This window comes from Meriones unguiculatus, chromosome 5 (assembly GCF_030254825.1).
Source record: "Meriones unguiculatus strain TT.TT164.6M chromosome 5, Bangor_MerUng_6.1, whole genome shotgun sequence".
Taxonomy (NCBI): Eukaryota; Metazoa; Chordata; class Mammalia; order Rodentia; family Muridae; genus Meriones; species Meriones unguiculatus.
The window spans coordinates 28,628,851-28,649,765 of record NC_083353.1 but is presented as its reverse complement, the minus strand read 5'-3'; the positions used below and the strand labels follow the sequence as shown (position 1 = coordinate 28,649,765).

The following is a 20,915-nucleotide window of genomic DNA, read 5'->3' as shown; positions in this document are numbered from 1 at the left end:
GCCAAACAAATAGAGGCACAGGTAGAGGCACAAGTAGTGGCATATAGAGAGGAAACAAACAAAAAAATAGAGGCCACCATGGAAAGACAGGAATCCACAATCAATAGATGAAGGAAATGGTGCGAGGCATGAAAAAGAATTAGAATCAATAAAAAACACAAACAGAAAACCCTGGAGCTGGAGAACTTACAGAAAAGATCAGGAACCACAAAGGTAAGCATCACCAGCAAAATACAAGAGATGGAAGAGAGAATCTCAGACTCTGAAGATAAAATTACAGAAAGTGATACATCTTTCAAAGAAAAAGTAAAATCAGAAAAGTTCCAAACACAAAAAAATCCAAGAAATCAAGGATGCCATGAAAAGACGAAATCTAAGAATAATAGGAATAGACAAAAAAGAAGATTCCAGGCTACAAGGTCCAGAAAATATTTTCAAGAAAATCATAGAAGAAAATTTTCCCAATCACCAAATAGACTAGACTGGAAAAGGAACTCCTCACATCACATAATAATAAAAACACTAAATCTACAGAACAAATAAAAAATATTAAAAGCAGCAAGGGAAAAAAAGCCAAGTAGCATATAAAGATAGACCTATAAGCATCACACCAGATTTCTCAACAGAAAGTATGAAAGCCAGAAGGGCCTGGACAGATGTCATTCAGACTAGAAGAGACCACAGATGGCAACTCAGACTACTACACCCAGCAAAGCTTTCAGTCAACATAGATGGAGAAAACAAAATATTCCATGGTGAAACTAAAAGAATACCTACACAGCAACCCAGCCCTTCAGAAGATACAAGAAGGAAAATTCTAATCCAATGATATCAACTACACCCAAGAAAACACAGGGTATAGGTAACTAGACAACAAAGAATTAAAAGAAAACAAGCATTGAAACACAGTAATACCACAAACTCCACAATAAAAGGAACTAATATTCATTGATCACTATTATCTATCAACATCAATGGACTCAACTCTTCAATAAAAAAAACACAGACTGACAGAATGGTTGCAGAAACAGGATCCAACATTCTGCTGCATCAAAGAAACACACCTCTGCAACAAAGATAAACACTACCCCAGAGTAAAGGGCTGTGAATATGCTTTTAAAGCAAACAGACACAGAAAATAAGCTGGGGTAGCTGTCCTAATATCTAACAAAATAGAGTTTCAACCAAAATTAATCAAAAATATGAGAAGAACACTTCATTCTCATCAAAGGAAAAATCCACCAGGAGGACATCACAATCCTGAACTATCTATGCCTCAAATACAAGAGCACCTGCATTTGTAACTGAAACATTATTAAAGGTTAAAATGCACATCGATCCCAAAACCTTAATAGTGGGACACTTCAACACCCCACTCTCACCAAGAGACAGATCATCTAGACAGAAGAAGCTAAATAGGGAAATAATGACCTTACAGAGGTCCCAAGTCAAACGGATGTCTACAGAACTTTTCACCCAAACTCAAAACAATATACCTTCTTTTCAGCACCTCATGGAACCATCTCAAAAATTGATCAAATACTCAGGCACAAAGCAAGCCTAACAGATACAAGAAGATTGAAATAATCCCTTGTATCTTATCAGATCACCAACACCTAAAACTAGACCTCAACAACAACAGAAATAACAAAAAGCCTACATATGCATGGAAACTAAACAACTCTTTACTCAGTGACAACTTGGTCAGGAAAGAAATGAAAAACGAAATTAGAGATTTTCCAAAATTCAATGAAAATGAAGGCACAATTTACCCAAGCTTATGGGACACAATGAAAGCAGTGCTAAGAGGAAAGTTCATAGTGCTAAGTGTCTCCAGAAAGAAGTTTGAGATATCTCATAAAAGCAACTGAACTGCACACCTAAAAGCCCAAGGGGGGAAAAAAGCCGATACACACAAGAGGACAAGAGGATTGGAAATAATCAAACTCACAGCTAAAATCAATGAATTAGAAACAAAGAAAACAATTCAAAGAATCAATGAGACCAAGGGCTGGTTTTTAGAGAAAATCAACAAGATAGACAAACCCTTAGCCAAACTAACTAAAAGGCAGATAGAAACTATCCAAATCAGCAAAATCAAAACTGAAAGGGGGACATAACAACAGACACTGAGGAAATCCAAACCATCTTTAGGTCTTACTACAAAAGCTTATACGGAACAAAATTTGAAAATCTAAATGAAACGGATAATTTTCTTGATAGATTCCAATTACCAAATCTAAACCAAGATCAGGGAAATAAATTAAATAGCCCTATATCCCCCAAGGAAATAGAAGCAGTCATCAAAAGTCTCCCTTCCAAAAAAACAAAACAAAAAACCCAGGGCCAGAAGGTTTCTACCAGACCTTCAAAGAGCTCCACTTCTCTTGAAACTATTCCACAAAATAGAAACAGAAGGAACATTACCAAACTCATTCTATGAAGCCACAGTCACCTTGATATCTAAACCATACAAAGACCCAACCAAAAAAGAGAACTTCAGACCTATCTCTCTTATGAACATTGATACAAAAATACTGAATAAAATATTTGCAAACTGAATCCAAGAGCACATCAAACCTATCATCCACCATGACCAAATAAGCTTCATCCCAGGCATGCAGTGGAGATTCAATATACAGAAATCCATCAATGTAATTCACCATATAAACAAACTGAAAGAGAAAACCACATTATCATCTCCTTAGATGACAAAAAGGCATTTGACAAAATCCAACACCCATTCATGTTTAAAGTCTTGGATAGATCAGTGATACAAGGCATGTACCTAAACATAGTAAAGGCAATATACAGCAAGCCTATAGCCAACATCAGACTAAATGGAGAGAAAGGACAATGCAAAGATGACCACTCTTTCCATATCTCTTCAACATAGTACTTGAAGTCCTAGCTAGAGCAATAAGACAATTAAAGGAGATCAAGGGGATAAAAGTATCACTATTGCAGATGATATTATAGTATACATGAGTGACCCCAAAAATTCAATCAGAGAACTTCTTCAGCAAATAAACACCCTCAGCAAAGTGGTTGGATACAAAATTAACTCAAAAAAATTCAATAGCCCTCCAGCATATGAAAGACAAAAGGGCTGAAAAGAAATTAGGGAAACTACACCCTTCACAATAGCTGCAAATAACATGAAGTTCCTTGGGTGACTCTAATGAAGCAAGTGAAAGACCTGTTTGAAAAAAAAAAAAAAAACTTTAAGTCTCTGAAGAAATAAATTGAAGAAGATATCAGAAGATGAAAATATCTTCCATGCTCATGGATCAATAGTGAAATTGGCCACCCTATCAAAAGCAATCTACAGATTCAATGCGCCAGATTGATTTCCCAACCCTGATCTCAAGCTGTACTATAGAGCAACAGTAATAAAAACTGCATGGTACTGGAATAGAAACAGACTTGTGGATCAATGGAATTGAATAGAAGACCCAGAAATAAACTCACACACTTATGGATATCTGATTTTTGACAAAGATGCCCAAACCACAAAATGGAAAAAAAAATAGCATCTTCAACAAATGGTGCTGGTCTAACTAGATATCTACATGTAGAAAAATGCAAATGATCCATACTTATCACCCTGCACAAAACTAAAGTCTAAATGGATCAAAGACCTCAACATAAAACCGGACACACCAAATTGATTAGAAGAAAAAGGGGGGAATACCCTAGAACTCATTGGCACAGGAAACAACTTCCTGAACAGAACACCAACAGCACAGGCTCTAAGAGCAACAATCGATAAATGGGACCTCATGAAATTGAAAATCTTCTGTAAAGCAAAGGACTCTGTCATCAGAACAAAATGACAGCCTACAGACTGGGAAAGGATCTTCACCAACCCTTTATCTGACAGAGGACTAATATCCAGAATACATAAAGAACTAAAGAAATTAAAAAGGAACAAATCAAGTAATCCAAATGAAAAAAATGGGGTACAGAGCCAAACAGAGAATTCTCAATAGAGGAACATTGAATGGCAGAGGAACACTGAAAAAAATGCTCAACCTCAGTAGCCGTTAGGAAAATGCAAATCAAAACAACCCTGAGATTTTACCTTACACCCATCAGAATGGCTAAGTTTAAAAACTCAAGTGACAACACATGCTGGAGAGGTTATGGAAAGAGGGGAACCCTCCTCCATTGCTGGTGGGAATGTAAACTTGTACAACCACTTTGGAAATCAATCTGGTGCTTTCTCAGACAATTAGGAATAGTGCTTCCTCAAGATCCAGCTATACCACTCCTAGGCACATATCTAAAAGATGCTCAAGTACACAACAAGGACATTTGCTCAACCATGTTTGTAGCAGCTTTATTTGTAATAGTCAGAATCTGGAAACAACCCAAATGTTCCTCAACTGAGAAATGGATACAGAAAATGTCATGCATTTACACAATGGAATACTACTCAACTATTTAAAAACAGGAATTCATGTAATTTGCAGGCAAATCGTGGGATCTAGAAAAGATCATCCTGAGTGAGGTATCCCAGAAGCAGAAAACACACATGGTATATACTCACTTATAAGTGGTTATTAGAGATATAATATAGGATAAACATACTAAAATCTGTACACCCAAAGAAGCTAATCAAGGAGGAGGACGCTGGATAAGATGCTCAATCTTCACTCAGAAAGGTAAAAGGGACAGGCATCAGAAGAGGGAGAAAACAGGGAACAGGACAGGAGCCTACCACAGAGGGCTTCTGAAAGACTCTACCCTGTAGGGTATCGATGCGTATGCTGAGACTCATAACCAAACTTTGTGCAGAGTACAGGGAACCTTATGAAAGAAGGGGGAGATAGAAAGACCTGGAGCAGAAAGGAGCTCCACAAGTAGAGCAACAGAACCAAGAAATCTAGGCCCAGGGATCTTTTCTGAGACTGATACTCCAACTAAGGACCATGCATGGATATTACCTAGAACCCCTGCACAGAGGTAGCCCATGGCAGCTCAGTGTCCAAATGGGTAATGGGAACAGGGACCATCTCTGACGTGAACTCAGTGGCTGGCTCTTTGATCACCTCCCCCTGTTTGGGGAGCAGCCTTACCAGGCCACAGAGGACAATGCAGCCAGTCCTGATGAGATCTGAAAGCCTAGGTTCAGAGGGAAGACGAGGAGAACCTTCTCTATCAGTGGATGTGGGGAGGGGCATGGGAAAAGATGAGGGAGGGAAGTTGGGATTGGGAGGGGATTCATGGGAAAAATAAAGAAAAAAATTTTGAAAAACAAAACAAAACAAAACAACAACAACAACAAAACGGTTTTTCACCATGAATTAAAAACAAAGGCCACATGCTTATATGTCATGAGCTTCTTCTTGGGCTTTATTCTTTTTTAATTTAATTTTATTTATATACTTATTACAATGCATTCACTTTGTTTACCTGCTGCAGCCCCCTCTCTAGTCTCTTTCCAGTACCACCCTCCCTCTTCTCCCCCTAGGGCACTCCCCTAGTCCACTGATGAGGAGGACCTCCTCACCTTCTATCTGACCCTAGTCCATCAGGTCTCATCAGGACTGGCTGCATCATCTTCTTCTGTGGCCTGGTAAGGCTGCACCCCTTAGGGGGAGGTGGTCCAAAAGCCTGTTTATTCTGGCTATTACAAATAAAGCTGCTACAAACATGGTTGAGCAAATGTCCTTGTTGTGTACTTGAGCATCTTTTAGATATGTGCCTAGGAGTGGTATAGCTGGATCTTGAGGAAGCGCTATTCCTAATTGTCTGAGAAAGCACCAGATTGATTTCTAAAGTGGTTGTACAAGTTTACATTCCCACCAGCAATGGAGGAGGGTTTCCCTCTCTCCATAACCTCTCCAGCATGTGTTGTCACTTGAGTTTTTTATTCTAATGTCTAAGTGCAAACACAGGACCAGAAGACTCATCCATTAATCTGTTTGACCGCTTGGTTTCCTCCCCACACTCTTTATTGTGCCAAAAAAGAGCCAGTATAGTCTGGCTTCTCCTCAACTACACAGCCTTACTTCTTGGTGACAACCTCTGCTGCTCTCACTGTTTGCTATGTGCTACTGGTATTGGGGGTCTAGACTGTGTGTTTCCAGATTCTTGGCTTCTTACTCAAGGAACTGAAATAAAGGCTCACATAGATTTGAAAAGTAGTAAGAATTTTTATTCAAAGGTGAAGCAACAGTGTAGATCAGAGAAGCACACTGTCACTCTTGACAGCAGGCACCGTGAGTGAGAGGACTCAGGACACTGGCTTTTGTTTGGGACATCCTTTTTTGGAGCTAAAGAGAAGTCTTGTCGCTGAGGGCTGCAGTGCGCATGCTCATTGTGCTCGTCCCTTCCGGTGACGCACCTGATTTCAAACTTACGCAAGCCTGGTTACACTTAGGCACGGGAAGCTTGACTTTAATAGTTTACGCGGAGGAAGCAATGTCCTTACAATCCATGTGCTCAGCTGAGGCTAGATTAGTATCCTGCCTAGGCACCCATCCTTGCTCCTTTGACAATTGTTACGGGAAAGAAAGGAATTTCATTGTCTGGAGTGGAGTGTGCAAGCAGCTCAGTGCAGGTGGGATCGGTGCAATGCTGCTAGGTGCATTGTTAGAAGGGTACGGTACACAGGACACACAGGTGAGGATCTTGGATGTTATGTGCACTGCTACGGGTGCACAGACCAAACCAAGTGAGTCCAGGATCACTAATTTATTCCCTCTGCTTCCCTGATTCAGTGGCCAGCCATGGTGCGGAAACACCTTTTGTCCGGTCCAGGGTCTGCCAGGCTCACAGCTAGGTAGGTGATGGCCTTGCAAGGAGTTTTCTTCCCTCTCTCTACCGTGGAAACTCCATTCTCTTTGGATGTACTCTTATGGCAATGGACTGTCCTCCATGAATTCAGTCCACATGTCAGCTACATGCAAACTTACTGATCATTTTTTTCTACAATGTCAGCAACGCCAGAGAATTTACCCTGTTTTGTTTACTGTTGTATTTCACTGCCAAGAAAAGGGCATCCAATGAATGTCTTAACGTTTTGCATGCTTGATTGACCAAATAATAAGTGAAAGGGGGAGCTGATGACTGAATTTTTCAGTGGGAAACAAAAGCGTCTCCAGCATAAGTGGCTGTACAAGTGGAAAAATACCAGAAAGAAGGAACGGGAAGGAAAGACAAAGAAATGGAAAGAGTTCAATGTTAAGGCCTTAAGGAAAGACTGGCCTTTTTCGGTCTGAGGAATTTCTTCTTTTGCTCCTACAAAATGGAATAGTTATGCACAGTGAACTGCTGGGAGGATTAATGAAATGCAAATACGTTAATGTGCACACTCAAAAAACGCCTTGCCACAGGGGTCTGTTCTGAGACTGATTCTCCAACCAAGGACCATCCATGTAGATAACCTAGAACCCCTGCTCAGATGGAGCCCATGAAAGCTCAGTGTCCAAGTGATTTTCCTAGTAAGGTGAACAGGGGCTATCTCTGATATGAACTCAGTGGCTGGCTCTTTGATCACTCCTCCCCCCCCCCCAAAGGGGGAGCCGCCTTGCCAGGCCACAGAGGAGGACAATGCAGCCAGTCCTGATGAGACCTGATAGACTAGGGTCAGATGGAAGGGGAGGAGGTCCTCTATTAGTGGACTTGGAGAGGAGCATGGGAGGAGATGACGGAGGGAGGGTTGGATTGGGAGGGAATGAGGGAGGGGGCTACAGCTGGGATACAAAGTGAATAAACTGTGATTAATATAAAAAATTAAAAATTTTAAAAAACACCTTGCATATTGAACAAATTCAGCAAAACATTTGACTTTTCCCAACCGTTGTCCTGTACAGCTTAATCTAGATATTTCTATACCATATAAGATCAGTACACAAATGTGAAAATGTCAAAATGAAACCCAAAATATGTTTAAAGAAAAATCTCGAAAGAAATCAAACTTGTAATGAAAAATACAGACAATGATTTTTACTTTTTTAAACTGTTAGTCCTGCTAGATGACAGCTGCACAAAGGTGATAATGCTGAAACTCTTAAAATATAAGAAACCACCAGGCTGTAGAGATGGCTCAGTGGGTAAGAGTTGCTCTTGCAGAGAACTGGGATTTAGTTCCCAGCCTGATCTGGGGCACAACAATCCTCTGTACCCCATTCCAAAGGGGGGTATGCTTTTTCTGGCTTCCATGTACCAAGCACACACAATGTACACAGAGATACATGCAGGCAAAATAACCATATATAAAATAAAAATAAAAATAGATTTTTACAAGATGAGAAATTATGACCATAAAGATGTCCTGACAAATCTAAAAAACTTTAATAAAATGGAAATTTTATTTAAAAATTCAGATTCTCCAGTCATATTGAAGCATACGGAAGACTTTGATAATTATTTCTCTCAAAATTTTTAAACATGGAGAGGCGGGCGGATCTCTGTGAGTTTGAGGTTTGAGGGCGGCCTGGTCGACAAAGAGAGTCCAAGACAGCCAAGGCTACACAGAGAAACCCTGTCTCAAAAAACAAACAAACAAACAAACAAACTTTAAACATAGAAGTTGTACATATGCTGGTAAAAAATACTTGAAATAAAAATTTGAACACAGGGAACTTCCCAGAGACTCATACTCCAACCAAGGACAATTCATGGAGATAACCTAGAACCCCTGCACAGATGTAGCCCAGGGCAGTTCAGTGTCCAAGTGGGTTTCATAGTAATGGGAAGAGGGACTGCCTCTGATTGGCCTGCTCTTTGATCACCTCCCCCTGAGGGGGGAGCAGCCTTACCAGGCCACAGTAGAGGACAATGCAGCCACTTTTGATGAGAAATGATAGACTAAGATCAGAAAGGAGAGGAGAACCTCCCCTATCAGTGGACTTGGGGAGTGGCATGCATGCAGAAAGGGGAGGGAAGTAGGGAGGGGCTTATGGGGGGATACAAAATGAATAAAGTGTAATTAATAAAAAATTTTAAAAAATACTTGAAATAATTCAAAAGGTCCTGAGGACATATTCTTGGCCCTCATTCCATTTTTCACATTGTTTGTGCATTCTTTCATGTATGTCCATACTCACATGAACATACAATGAAACAAACAATGGAATCATGATAAACATACTTTACTGTACTACCATACATAATTACTTTTCATTATCTTAATAATCATTACCATCTATTTTGTTCATTTTATTATTTCGTTTATTATTTTTTTTATTCTTTTGTTATTATCTCATCGTTGTAAAATTAAATTGTCTTTGATAAAGAAAAACCTGGTATGTCCTGAAACCAGTCTTCCCGTGGAAGAGAGAGTTATTTAGGGGTACTTCTTACAGAGAATAAAACCTCATGAGATTTACTGACGGGCACAGGGGTATTCCAATATCACAAGAACTCACCCAGGGCTTTCATTGCCCTTTCTATTGATAAAACAGGGAGCATAAAATATTAAAATCTGTCCTAGAGGCTTTTGGCTAAATGTATAGTTGTCTGGGGCCAAAAGTGCATTCATTGATTTCAAAGGTAGAATCTATTTTTATGGTTTTCAAACAGCTCTCTATGGTGACCTTGAAACGCAAGTGTCTGCCTAAGCTTGATGATTGGGGCCACCAGGCTCATGAATCAACAAAAACAAGTTCCTGAAGTTCCCGAAGTTGGATTCTGCCCACTTCCTGCTTGTTCCTTGGACTGCTACTCTCAGGGGAGGAGGAACTGACTAGGAACTTTCAGGTAGATTGCTGGATACAGATTGGTACATCCCTGACTAAGAGAGAAACCTGCATGAACAGAGAGATCTCAGCTAGACTCAGTACTCCTATAGCCAGAGATTCTATAAGCCAATTTAAAAACAAGCACGGATTTCCTCATCACCCCAGTAAAGGCCTGTGGTCCTGCAGCCCATGGCAAACTCACCACTCCAGTGGTCTGGGTGTGAATCTGTCCTTCCCTAAGCCTTGTTCTGCACTCCCCATCATGTGGGATTTGTTAACTTCTAGACTTTTTTTTGATACTGTGTGCAAATAGAAATGTGTGCGGCCACTAATTGCTAGATGTAGCTACAAACATGAATTATGGTTCCCCTGAGAATGTTTTTTCCCTTAGCACTTTTATTTCATCACAAGAAATATTTCTTGTTATATTTTAGTTTATTGATTCAGTTTATATTTTATATTTTAGTTTATTGATTTTATATTTCAGTTTTATATTTTATATTTCAGTTTATTAATTAATCAAAAGACTCAGCTGATGTTACAGTCAAAGCCGAGTAAAGAGCCTTGGAGACAATAGAGACAGCAGTGGGGATTTGCCATGGCAGCTCCACTACAATTAAGTGTTTGAACAAAGAAGGTTTTTTGTTCAAAAAAAGTAAACTAGGAAAGCAGAGAAAAGAAAAAGAGCCTGGGCAAAGGTTGGGGGGAGGAGTACGGGGATAAACACAAAGTAGGGATAAAAGCAAATTGCTAGCTGGCACTGGAGAATTCGATACTATGATGGAGCAGCTGAGAGTGGCCATTGTCACAGTAAATTCTACCAGAGTGGACGCGGGACTAGCCACAGGATTATCAACATGGATTGCTGCAGCCATGAATCATCTGAAGGAATGGGCGGGCATGGGAGTGCTAGCAGGCCTTCTGGTGTTGGTCTCCTTGGTTTGCCTGTGGTATATATGCAAGATTAGAGTCTCACAACAGTGTGATGCAGCCATGATCATTCAGGCCTTTACAGCCATTGAAGCAGGACATTCTCCCCAAGCATGGTTGGATACCATAAAAAGCTAAAATGATACGCTCAGGATGCGAGGCTAAGCACTGCACTCAGGGTCAGCCGCTTTCAACCCAGAGAAGAACATGTCTGATTGCATGTGGGTTGATGCCCCAGGTCCCGCCTCTGAGAAAAAGGTATCCGACGGGTCTGATGCTCTGTGGGTGGATGACACCTAAATGAACATCTGTACAAAGTCCCAATTTATTTCTAATATCAGAGATCAGACCTCTACTCTTGCCTGATGCATCTAAAACAAAAAGGGGGAACTGTAGAGAGCTGCGGAATGCTATGCCTTAAAGATGGAGCTGGTTTCCGCCTTCCACCTTCCCGATGGTGAGTGCTCTCTGTCAGGAACAACTCCACATTTGGCTAAGGCCGAGGATCTGGCTTGCTTCCATGTAGGTGGACCTATCTGCATTGCCCCCGTGGCACGCCTGGGTTGGCTACCCAGAGGCTATTTAAGCTGTGGGCTGGCTTTCCCCGGGGTCCGAGGATTGTTCAATGTTCCTGAATAAACTGCATTGAAAAAAAAAAAAGAATAGAATAGAATAGAGTTATATCCTAAGCTTTGAGCACACAGGATTGGACATGTAAACCCATACTGTTTCCTCTTGCTTAAAGAAATCTACAAGCATACGATCTAAGCAAAGCCTGAGTCATATCCATGAGAATAAAAGATGTTCTATTTAAAAAAAAAAAAAAAAAGCAAATTGCTAGCTGGCACTGGGGACGGATTTCCCAGGGGTGGGGTAAGGCCCTGGGAGAGGGGCCGGTGAGATTAAGACCTGTAGAGGATGTTTGGAAAGCAGAAGGCACCTCCAGCCCTGGCCAGAGTATTTTAAACTTCACTCTCACACAGGATCTGAAGAACACGGAGAAATGGTTAGAGTGGTGCTCTTCCGGAAACAGGCAGCAAAGTTAAGGATACCAGTGCCATCACATAACCCAAACAACCTCTGCAGGCTTTGATGCCCTGCCCTCTGAGCTTCTCAGTGTGTGGTCCTGGGATCCGGGACAGGGGGCTTCTCTTGAAGCCTATGGACTGGTGGCTACTTCCTGTACTTGAAGAAGTCCCCGGAACATTTATTTTAGATTCCAAGAGTAAAAGACGGCCCTTTTATACATGTGTTATTGTACCTTGTCTTCCTTTGTTTCCCTTCCTGTCTGCTCTCCCTTACGCCCCATGCACCCATCTGGACCTTTCTTCTCACAGATACTCTTCCATGCTGCTTTTTTACACATGAATCCTGTTACTCTATTTACCCTTTCCTTTCAGATCCTTCTGCCAAATAGGCAAGACCTGAGTGTGACCCTAGAACCCCTGAAACGGAAGGAGAAAATTGACTCACTCAAGTTGTCCTCTTACTGCCATGTGCAGACAGTGACACCCTTGTACCCATGCGCGCACACACACAGTGTACACTGTGACACCTGTGCGCCCATGCTCCCATCTGCACACACAGTAGAACATCAACAGTGTCGGGGGTTGGCTCTCTCCCACGGAGTGGGTCTCAGGTTGGGCCAGGCATCGGTTGCACATTCCCTCAATGTCTGCTCTCTTAATCCTACATATCCTGTAGGCAGGATAAATTCTAGGTAGAACTTTTTGTGGCTGGGTTGGTGTTTCCCTCTCTCCACCAGGAGTCCTGCCTGGGTAGAAGGTATCCTCTCCAGTCTCCACGACCCCTGTCACCAGGGGTTTCAGCTAGAGTCACCCCCATATCCTCCCAGGAGCCCACCCTGTTTCACCTCTTCAGATTGTCTCAGAGATATCCTGCTCATGGTTACTCCTCTCTTTGCAAGCCCTCTGTCTTCGCTTCCCCTCTCATCATATGATCCCCACCCTAATTTCCCTCAGTGTGCCCTCTCCTAACCTGTTCTCTCTCCTCAATCACTTCTACTGACTATTCTACCAACATCCTCCATTGGGCCTGTAAGACGTGGGGTCTCACAGCTCAGGAGTTCAATCACGCCCTTCCCAGAAACTCCCCCAGACCAAGACTCGTTGCAAAAGCAAGAGTTTTACTAACCATTGTACAACGGGGTCCCCCCTGCCGGTCAGCAAAGAGTGGCACCAAGATACAAAGGCCTTTAGGTTTTTAAAAGAAAAATTGCGGGAGATTTGAAGTTCTAGTTTTGGCAATTTAGGATTGGATGAGGAAGTTATAAAGTAAGATAATTGGTTAGTCTTAGGTGCTCAAGCTTGGCCAGTCCTGCCAAGTGTGGATGCAGCTGCACTTTAAGGTGGGGGTGGTTAGCTCATCCTTGAAGATTAGGGCTGCGGGCTCTTGGCTGGAGGTCAAAAGCTACTCAGAAGAAGTCTAGGTTCATTGCTAAGAAACGCTATCTCAAGAACAAGGGTCTGGTCCTCCTTTTGCTGAGTGAAGGTCATTGCTTGCCCTTTTTTTTATATCTGTCCTCACAGATAGGGTTACATTCCTTCACTCTCTGGAAAGGTACTAAGAGGCTTTAGCTTAACCTGGACCTAAAACTCAAAACTATAGGCTTTAGAAGACATATAGGTTACAAAGTTAGTCTAACCCTTTCAGGCCCTCCTTGTTTCTTAGCTTCTCTGGGTCTGTGAATTGTAGTACAGTTATCCTACATTATAAGGCTAATATCCACTTATAAGAGAAGTACATACCATGTGTGTCTTTCTGGGTCTGGGTTACCTCACTCAGGATGGTCTTTTCTAGTTCTATCCATTTGCCTGAAAATTTCATGATTTCCTTGTTTTTAAATAGTTGAGTAGTATTCCATTGTGTAAATGTACCACAGTTTCTTTATCCATTCTTCGGTTGATAGATATCTAGGTTGTTTCCAGTTTCTGGTTATTACAAATAAAGCTGCTATGAACATAGTTGAGCAAGAATCCTTATTGTGTGGTAGGGAATCCCTTGGGTATATGCCCAGGAGTGGTGAAGCTGGATCTTGAGGTAGGGCTATTCCCAATTTTCTGAGATAGCGCCAGATTGAGTTCCAAAGTGGTTGTAAAAGTTTGCACTCCCAACAGCAATGTAATAAGGTTCTCCTTTCTCCACATCCTCTCCAGCATGTGTTGGCACTTGAGTTTTTGATCTTAGCCATTCTGAGTGGGGTAAGATGGAATCTCAGAGTCATTTTGATTTGCATTTCCCTGATGAATAAGGACATTGAGTATTCCTTTAAGTGCTTCTTGGCCATTCAAGATTCCTCTGCTGAGAATTCTCTGTTTAGCTCTGTATCCCATTTCTAATTGGATTATTTAGGTTGTTGGGTTTTATTTTCTTGAATTCTTTATACACTTTGGATATTAGCCCTCTGTCAGATGTCAGGTTGGTGAAGATCTTTTCCCAATATGTGGGCTGCCATTAAGTTGTTCAACATCCTTTGCCATCAATAAAATGCAAATCAAAACTGCTTTGAGATATTATCTTACGCTAGACAGAATAGCTAAGATTGTCTTTTGTTTTGTTTTGTTTTTATTAACAACAAATGCTGGTAGATGAGGGGAAAGGGAAATGCTATTCACTGCTGGAGGGAGAGAAAACTGAGGGAGACACTATGAAAATCAGCATGAAGGATACAGTTCAGTATACCAGAACCAGAAAGACAAACATTGCAATTGTTTTTAATATGTGTACGTTATCTCTGAGTCTTTAGATATGTGTGATTTGGAATACCCTTTGAGGTTAGGAAACTAGTAAGGGGTTATAGAAGAGGGGAAATTATTTTAAAAGTAGGGACCATAGAATATAATGACGTAAAGTAGAAAAGGAGAATAAGGAAACAGGAAATACTGGCTAGGGGCAGGGATGGAAGGGCAGGGTAGAAGAAAAGATATGAAGAGGAATAACAGTAAGGACTTTCTAAAGAGCCACATGAAAACTTACTACTGTAGAAACTTCCTCATATAGTTACACACACATAGAAAATGAGTTTAATAGGAGAAACCCCATAACAGGAGAACAATACCCAACTAGACCCCACAGGCTATCCCAGACCAGGAACGGATTGCCTCTTTTGTTGAGTTGTTGGCCAGTGATGTTCCATTGGCCCCCAAAACATCACAGGCCTTTGCTGCTGCTCTTGGTTAGAAGTTGCCAGTAAGGTCATATCACTGAAGGAAAAAACATACCTGAGTCATAAAACGTGAAGAGATCAAGCTGGAATTGTCCTAGAAGCTTCATCAATATTGGTTAGCTTTCACAGTGCTGGAAGGTGCTAGTCACAGAACTAGAGAAGGAATCGTTAATCTTACCCAGCTACAAATCCTCTGAGCTATCACAATGACCTTCTTGGAAAGGTAAGCTGCTGTGCCATAGTGACATGCACCTCTTGAAAGTAGCCAGCTGCTTTCCGATTAATTGAAGGCCCTACTCCATGAAACGGCGTGCATGCTGGGCACCATTCTCATGGCCTGGAGCCTGGATCTCAACAGCTCACAGCCCTGAGGAGAAAACCTGCTATTATTATTCTGCTAAATGGACATAATACTAAGATGACTCGCAATGACTTATCGCTATACCCATAGATCAGTGCATCTCTCGGCTCTCATCAAAGAAGCTCCTTTTTGTAGTAGACGGCATTGAAACAGAGATCCACAGCTGGGAACATGTAGAGAAGAGACTATGGAGTATTCATCCTTAAATGGGACAGAAAAATCATGCCCCTCCCCACAGGGTTTCTGATTTTTTGTAGAGGAGGAGGGGCAAAAGGATTATAACAGCTAGAGATAGTTGATAGCTAGAAGAAAAAAATGTTTTCTGGACATACTATGGTAGTTGCACATATGATTATTGTGACAGTTTACACAACACCTTTACCAGCTCAAGCAAGACAAAATTCTAGCATGTGTGGGTGGGTGGGTGCAAAATCCTGTCCCTAGCTAAGGATCTGTTGGCATTTGGTAGCTGCTTGTCGTGGAAGTCAGTTTTCTTTAAGGGTTTGCCCCTGGGAAGGTGAGCCGCACTCTAGGGCAGGCCCGATACTCGAGAGTATTTCAGCAAGAGAGAAACTGGGGTGAATACGATCTAACTACATTGTATAAAATTCTCAAAGGATTAATAAAAATATTTTTTTTAAAAAGATTATCCTCCAGTGAGTAGCTGGAAGAATTGAATGTACTCGCTCTGGTCCAAAGGCAGAGTTAACGAGGCTGCTAGGTGAACTGCTTGTTCTGTCCTGGGAGAAGTCATTTCATTCCGGCCAACAAAAACATGCTTTTACAGGTCTACTTGCTAAAATGTCAACACTCTGCTTTCCTTTGGTTTCAAACACAGAGAACCACTTTAGCAAGTAGGACAAATTTCCATGCCTTAGCAGAATTCCATTGGCTGTGTCCTAAGTGGGGCTGGGGGAATGGGCACAAGAGTAAGGTTTAAGACACTTGAGAGCAAGTTCGCGTCATCATTGACTCATGTGACTTATTTAACGTCTCTGAACTTCTTTGTACTTTCCCACCAGCAATGGAGGAGGGTTCCCTTTTCTCCACATCCTCTCCAGCACATGTTGTCACTTGAGTTTTTGATCTTAGCCAATCTGATGGGTATAAGGTGAAATCTCAGGGTCGTTTTGATTTACATTTCCCTGATGACTAAGGATGTTGAGCAGTTCTTTAAGTGTTTTTCAGCCATTCGATATTCCTCTGTTGAGAATTGTTTAGCTCTGTACCCCATTTTTTAATTGGATTACTTGATATGTTGCTGTTTAACTTCTTGAGTCCTTTATATATACTGGATATATGCCCTCTGTCAGATATAGGATCGAACACTCCAGAACCAAGTGAATCTCCCCAGGTGGAGTGGCCTAGTACTGCTGACACAGTGTGTTGCATTTACTCAGCTGCCTGACGGGATCACTATCAGTTCCTCTTCTGGGAGAGTGAGCTAAAGCTTGGAGAGATGGTGCATATTTGCCCACAGTGCATAGAAGTCAAGGGTTCAAGGCACTCTCTTAGAATCCAGAACAACCTAATTGCACTCAGTGGCCGATTAGTGTCCATCTTACTTGGTGCGGGATAAAGGTATAATTGGGCTGGGAAACTGAGGAAGAAAAACATTTTAAAACTAAGTTAATTCACTTCACTTTGCAATTACTGAATAAAATTTTTTTCTAAGCCAAAATCCAGTATTTATGTAAGTCTTACCCATGCCATTTGCCTTTGTTACTGAACTGTCTGTGATGGTCCCCTAATGGCCTTAAAGAGTTAGCTTTCAGTTTATGTCATATAAACTGATTGGCCTGCTCTTCGATCACCTCCCTCTGAGGGGTGAGCAGGCTTACCAGGCCACAGAAGATGACAATGCAGCCACTCCTGATGAGATCTGATAGACTAGGATCGGAAGGAAGGAGAGGAGGACCTCCCCTATCAGTGGACTTGGGGAGGGGCATGTGTGAAGAAGGGGGAGGGAAGGGGGGATTAGAAGGGGCAGAGGGAGGGGTTTATGGGGGATACAAAGTGAATAAAGTGTAATTAGTAAAAGTTAAAAAAAACTCAAAAAAAAAAAAGATTTAGCTTTCTCAACCAGCATACTTAGACAAAGATTAAGGAATAAAGTAATTTTTTTTTCTTTTCTCTGTCTCTCACTTGTTGGAAATTGTACTCTTGTTAGGCTCATCAGCTAAATCTAGGGTAGAGTGTGAAACATTGGATCACTTCTCAGTCAACCAGACAAAGCAAATGAGCAGGTGAAATCAATGACCCCCTCCCCCAAAGAAATGCCATAAATCCTAGAGACTTAAGTACTTGCGGTATGAGAGGGACTTGCTAACATCACAGAGCCCTCCTAAGTCACAATTCTCCTGAACTGCCACTGGGAAGATGGTTCAGAAGCATGAAGAGTTCAGTTTTGATGCAGTCAGGGTTCCTTAGTATTTTGGCTTTTTAAGAAGAAAAACATATTTCTGTTCCCTTTCAAAAATAAAAAAAAAAAAGTCAACAAAAAGTAATAACAGTAAAGCTGGGAAATCAACTCGATGAGTTCAGGTATTTATCCCTGGACAACTCAGTCTTTAAATTTCTCATATTTCCCTCTTAACATTTCTTACTATATATAAACAAAGTAAAAAAAAAAAAAATCTCAAAGGCCCTCAGCTCTTCTCCTGGGCACAATAGGATGTACCTCCCAATATTTTAGAACTATTTGACCTCAACAAAGCTCCTAAGTGCTTTGTTGAAGTCCCTGTTGAGATATGCTCTGCTCATCAGCAGCAGATGTGGTGCTGGCAGGTGAGGGACCTGTGGAGCGGGGAGGAGAGGCAAACATCAAACAAGTTGGAAGCCTCTCTAGGTTTCGCCACCTGTATAAAAACTAGCTTCAAATTTTAAAATGCCGCCAATGCAAAGATCCACTTGCCATAGTTCCTGATCTGAGTCTGCATTCTCGTTGCCTAGATACAGATGTAAACAAAAGTGCCTCCCTGCCTGCCGAGGAACAGCCTGCTCCACCTGATGGCCCCCCTCCTGGCTCAGTCAGTGATGAAGAAAAGAAAGCAAGTACTTTCAGATATTCATGCTAAGAATGGAATAATTTGTTCAGTCTCTCAGTCTCTCAGGGTTGTTTAGAGTTTGAAGGAATACAAGAAAAATGGCTTTCGTTTTTGTTTTTCTGCAGTTCCTGTTTGCTCTGCCTTGATAATGTGACTGAGCAGAGCAAGGCTACCATAAAAAAAAATCATCTCAGTTTCTAAAAATATTAACTGGACTGATTTTAATAGGGGGTTAGGTTTCTAAATTTGATAATGATTTATTATGATAAAGATTCTTTAAGAAAAAAAATAGTCATCTGCAATATTTCCTTTTTCAGTACTTCTCATACTTTGCATTAATGATAAAGACCATGCAAAGCAAGTTGTGGTTTGGACTTTGGCAGGTATAATAACAGCTGAGCATTATTATAGTCTCCTTTTATGAAAACGGTACCAGAAAGCAAGCATGCATCGAGCTTTGAGTTTCCGTGTTAAACTGGATGGTTGCTTAACCTCAGTTTCCTCTTATATAAAATAGGTTAGTTAGGCCTACCTTTTATTGTGAGTTGTGATGAGCTATTTAAGTAGAGTGTTAGCAGGCAAAAGAGGCTCAATGTATAATGCAATCATCATCACGTGATCTGTTACTTCCCCAACCCTCAAGTTCTTCACCTATGAAAGGAGTCATCTTAAGTTAAAGGAACTTCTGTCATATATGAAAAAGCAATGAAACTGATCTAAAAGAACTATTAGAAAAATGAAATCACAATATATGTGGAGGAATTTTGTAGTATACAAATTGTAACATTATAAATGCTATTGTGTATGATGAAAATTGACTCGTAGGTAGAAATTTCATAGTTATTTGTGAAATAGTTTTTACATATAAACACATCTTAGCCTCTAAGAGTTCTTGTTAAAAGCATATATATTTTATGTATAATATGTATATATTATAAGTAGAAGTGATGAGAATATTCTAGTAATTCATTTCCTTTGGACACATTCATTCCATAAATATTTACACAGCATTATTGGTTATCAAATACATAAGGCAAAGATTAATCAGTTGATGAGGAAACACCAAGACCAGACTCCCACTACCCTTGGGGTTCCTTGGAGAGGTGAGAAAATATGTGCCCTGAAGTGAATGGCCAGTTCAGGACCCAAAGCATTTGCACTAGGAAATGAGAAGAGGTACTAGGGTAAAATCTGGTCAGGTCCTCTAGGGGTATAGGACGGCATCCAGATCACAAATGCACGCGTATCCAGGGGGCGCATCATCCAGGGCAGGGCTTCTCAACTTTCCTCATGTTGTGGTGACCCCAACCACAAAATTATTTTGTTGCTCTTTCATAGCCCTAATCTTCCTACTGTTAGGATTGGAATGTAAATATCTGATACTCAAGATGTCTAGTATGTGACTCCCAAACGGGTCACAACTCACAGGTTGAGAAACACTGTTGTGGGGAGTCTGGACTGCAGTCCAAGCTCTTGCAAACCCTAATCCACAGTAGTCCAGGGCTCACTGGCCCATCCTGACCAGCCTGGAGCCGTTCTGATAGCCTCCTGCCAACTGGGCGGGATCAAGCCAGCATGACCACTACAAGCTTTCTCGATATTAGAGCTGCCTGGTTTTCAATTTTAGTTTATTTGGAGAAGGGGTATTTGCAATGAAGTGTTTTGACCCTAAGCCAGAAAACGGTTGATCCCACTAACACTTGCTAAAGAACTAATCTTTGAACAAGAATCTTAATATTTTATTCTATTGTTTTACTATGCAGTGATATAACCCAAGTAAAATCGCCAACAAACGTATCTTGTTTAATTTGTTAACTGAAGACTACCACTTGCATTCCCTCCGCTGAATCCAGTTCAGTGATTGACTATTAAAATTAGAATAAAACTTGCTGCAGTTTTAAACCGTTAAAAAGGCATTAGAGTGGACGGTGGTGGTGGTGCACGCCTTTAATCCCAGTACTCTGGAAGGAGAAGCAGATGGAACTCTGTGAGGTCAAGGCCAGGCTGGTCCAGGGCAAGTCCAGGACAGCCAGGGCTACACAGACAAACCCTGTCTTCAAAAAAAAAAAAAAAAAAAAAGGCATTAGATCTTTAGTTTTCTTCCATATATGGAAATAGTGAATATATTTGGTACCTTTTTTTCCTCATAGGAATGTAACCAAATTATCAATGTTTGGAAAGAAATAGAACCTTCTAGAAATAGGAAAATAGAGAATTAGAGAGTTTTAGCTAAGTGTTCATATAGCCAACTTGTTCATGCTTCTAAATTATACATATAGCTGTTCTGTGCTTTTTATTTTTCATTTATAATAATCTGACATGTAGGCTATTTTAGAATACAAAATTACTTCAATTTACTTACTTTCTAGTTTGAGGCTGTTTCGAAAATTAGCTGATTCCCCTAGGAAATTACTCTGTAAGGAATAATTGACTGTCTTTGGACTTTTTTCAAAACTCAGTCAGTAATCATAGAGTTTTCATCTAGGAATGATGTATGGCTTTAACTTCCAAAAAGCTTTTCCTGTTATGTTACCAAACCTATGAAGCAAAGCTCTTTAGGAGAGCGCCAGAACCTAATTTCAGTCTTCGTCACCAATGATGCAAACATGACGTATGTAAGGTTAACTGGTGCTATATCTTTTATTTTAAATAAGAACATTTCCTTAAAGACAAGTTGGATGAAGAGTAGCCCACCAAAG

The 20,915-nt window shown here is 40.9% G+C and overlaps 1 protein-coding gene across 1 annotated transcript in view; it reads left to right on the top strand.

The window, feature by feature from the left end:
- Nucleotides 1-17,919: 17,919 nt before the first annotated feature.
- Fam81b (family with sequence similarity 81 member B) overlaps nucleotides 17,920-20,915 on the top strand; it is a 54,839-nt gene continuing 51,843 nt past the window's right edge. Inside the window, exons 1-2 of the mRNA XM_060383383.1 lie at nucleotides 17,920-17,956; nucleotides 18,089-18,219. Coding sequence (XP_060239366.1) covers nucleotides 17,920-17,956; nucleotides 18,089-18,219 — 168 coding nt within the window. The remainder of the gene's footprint in view (nucleotides 17,957-18,088; nucleotides 18,220-20,915) is intronic.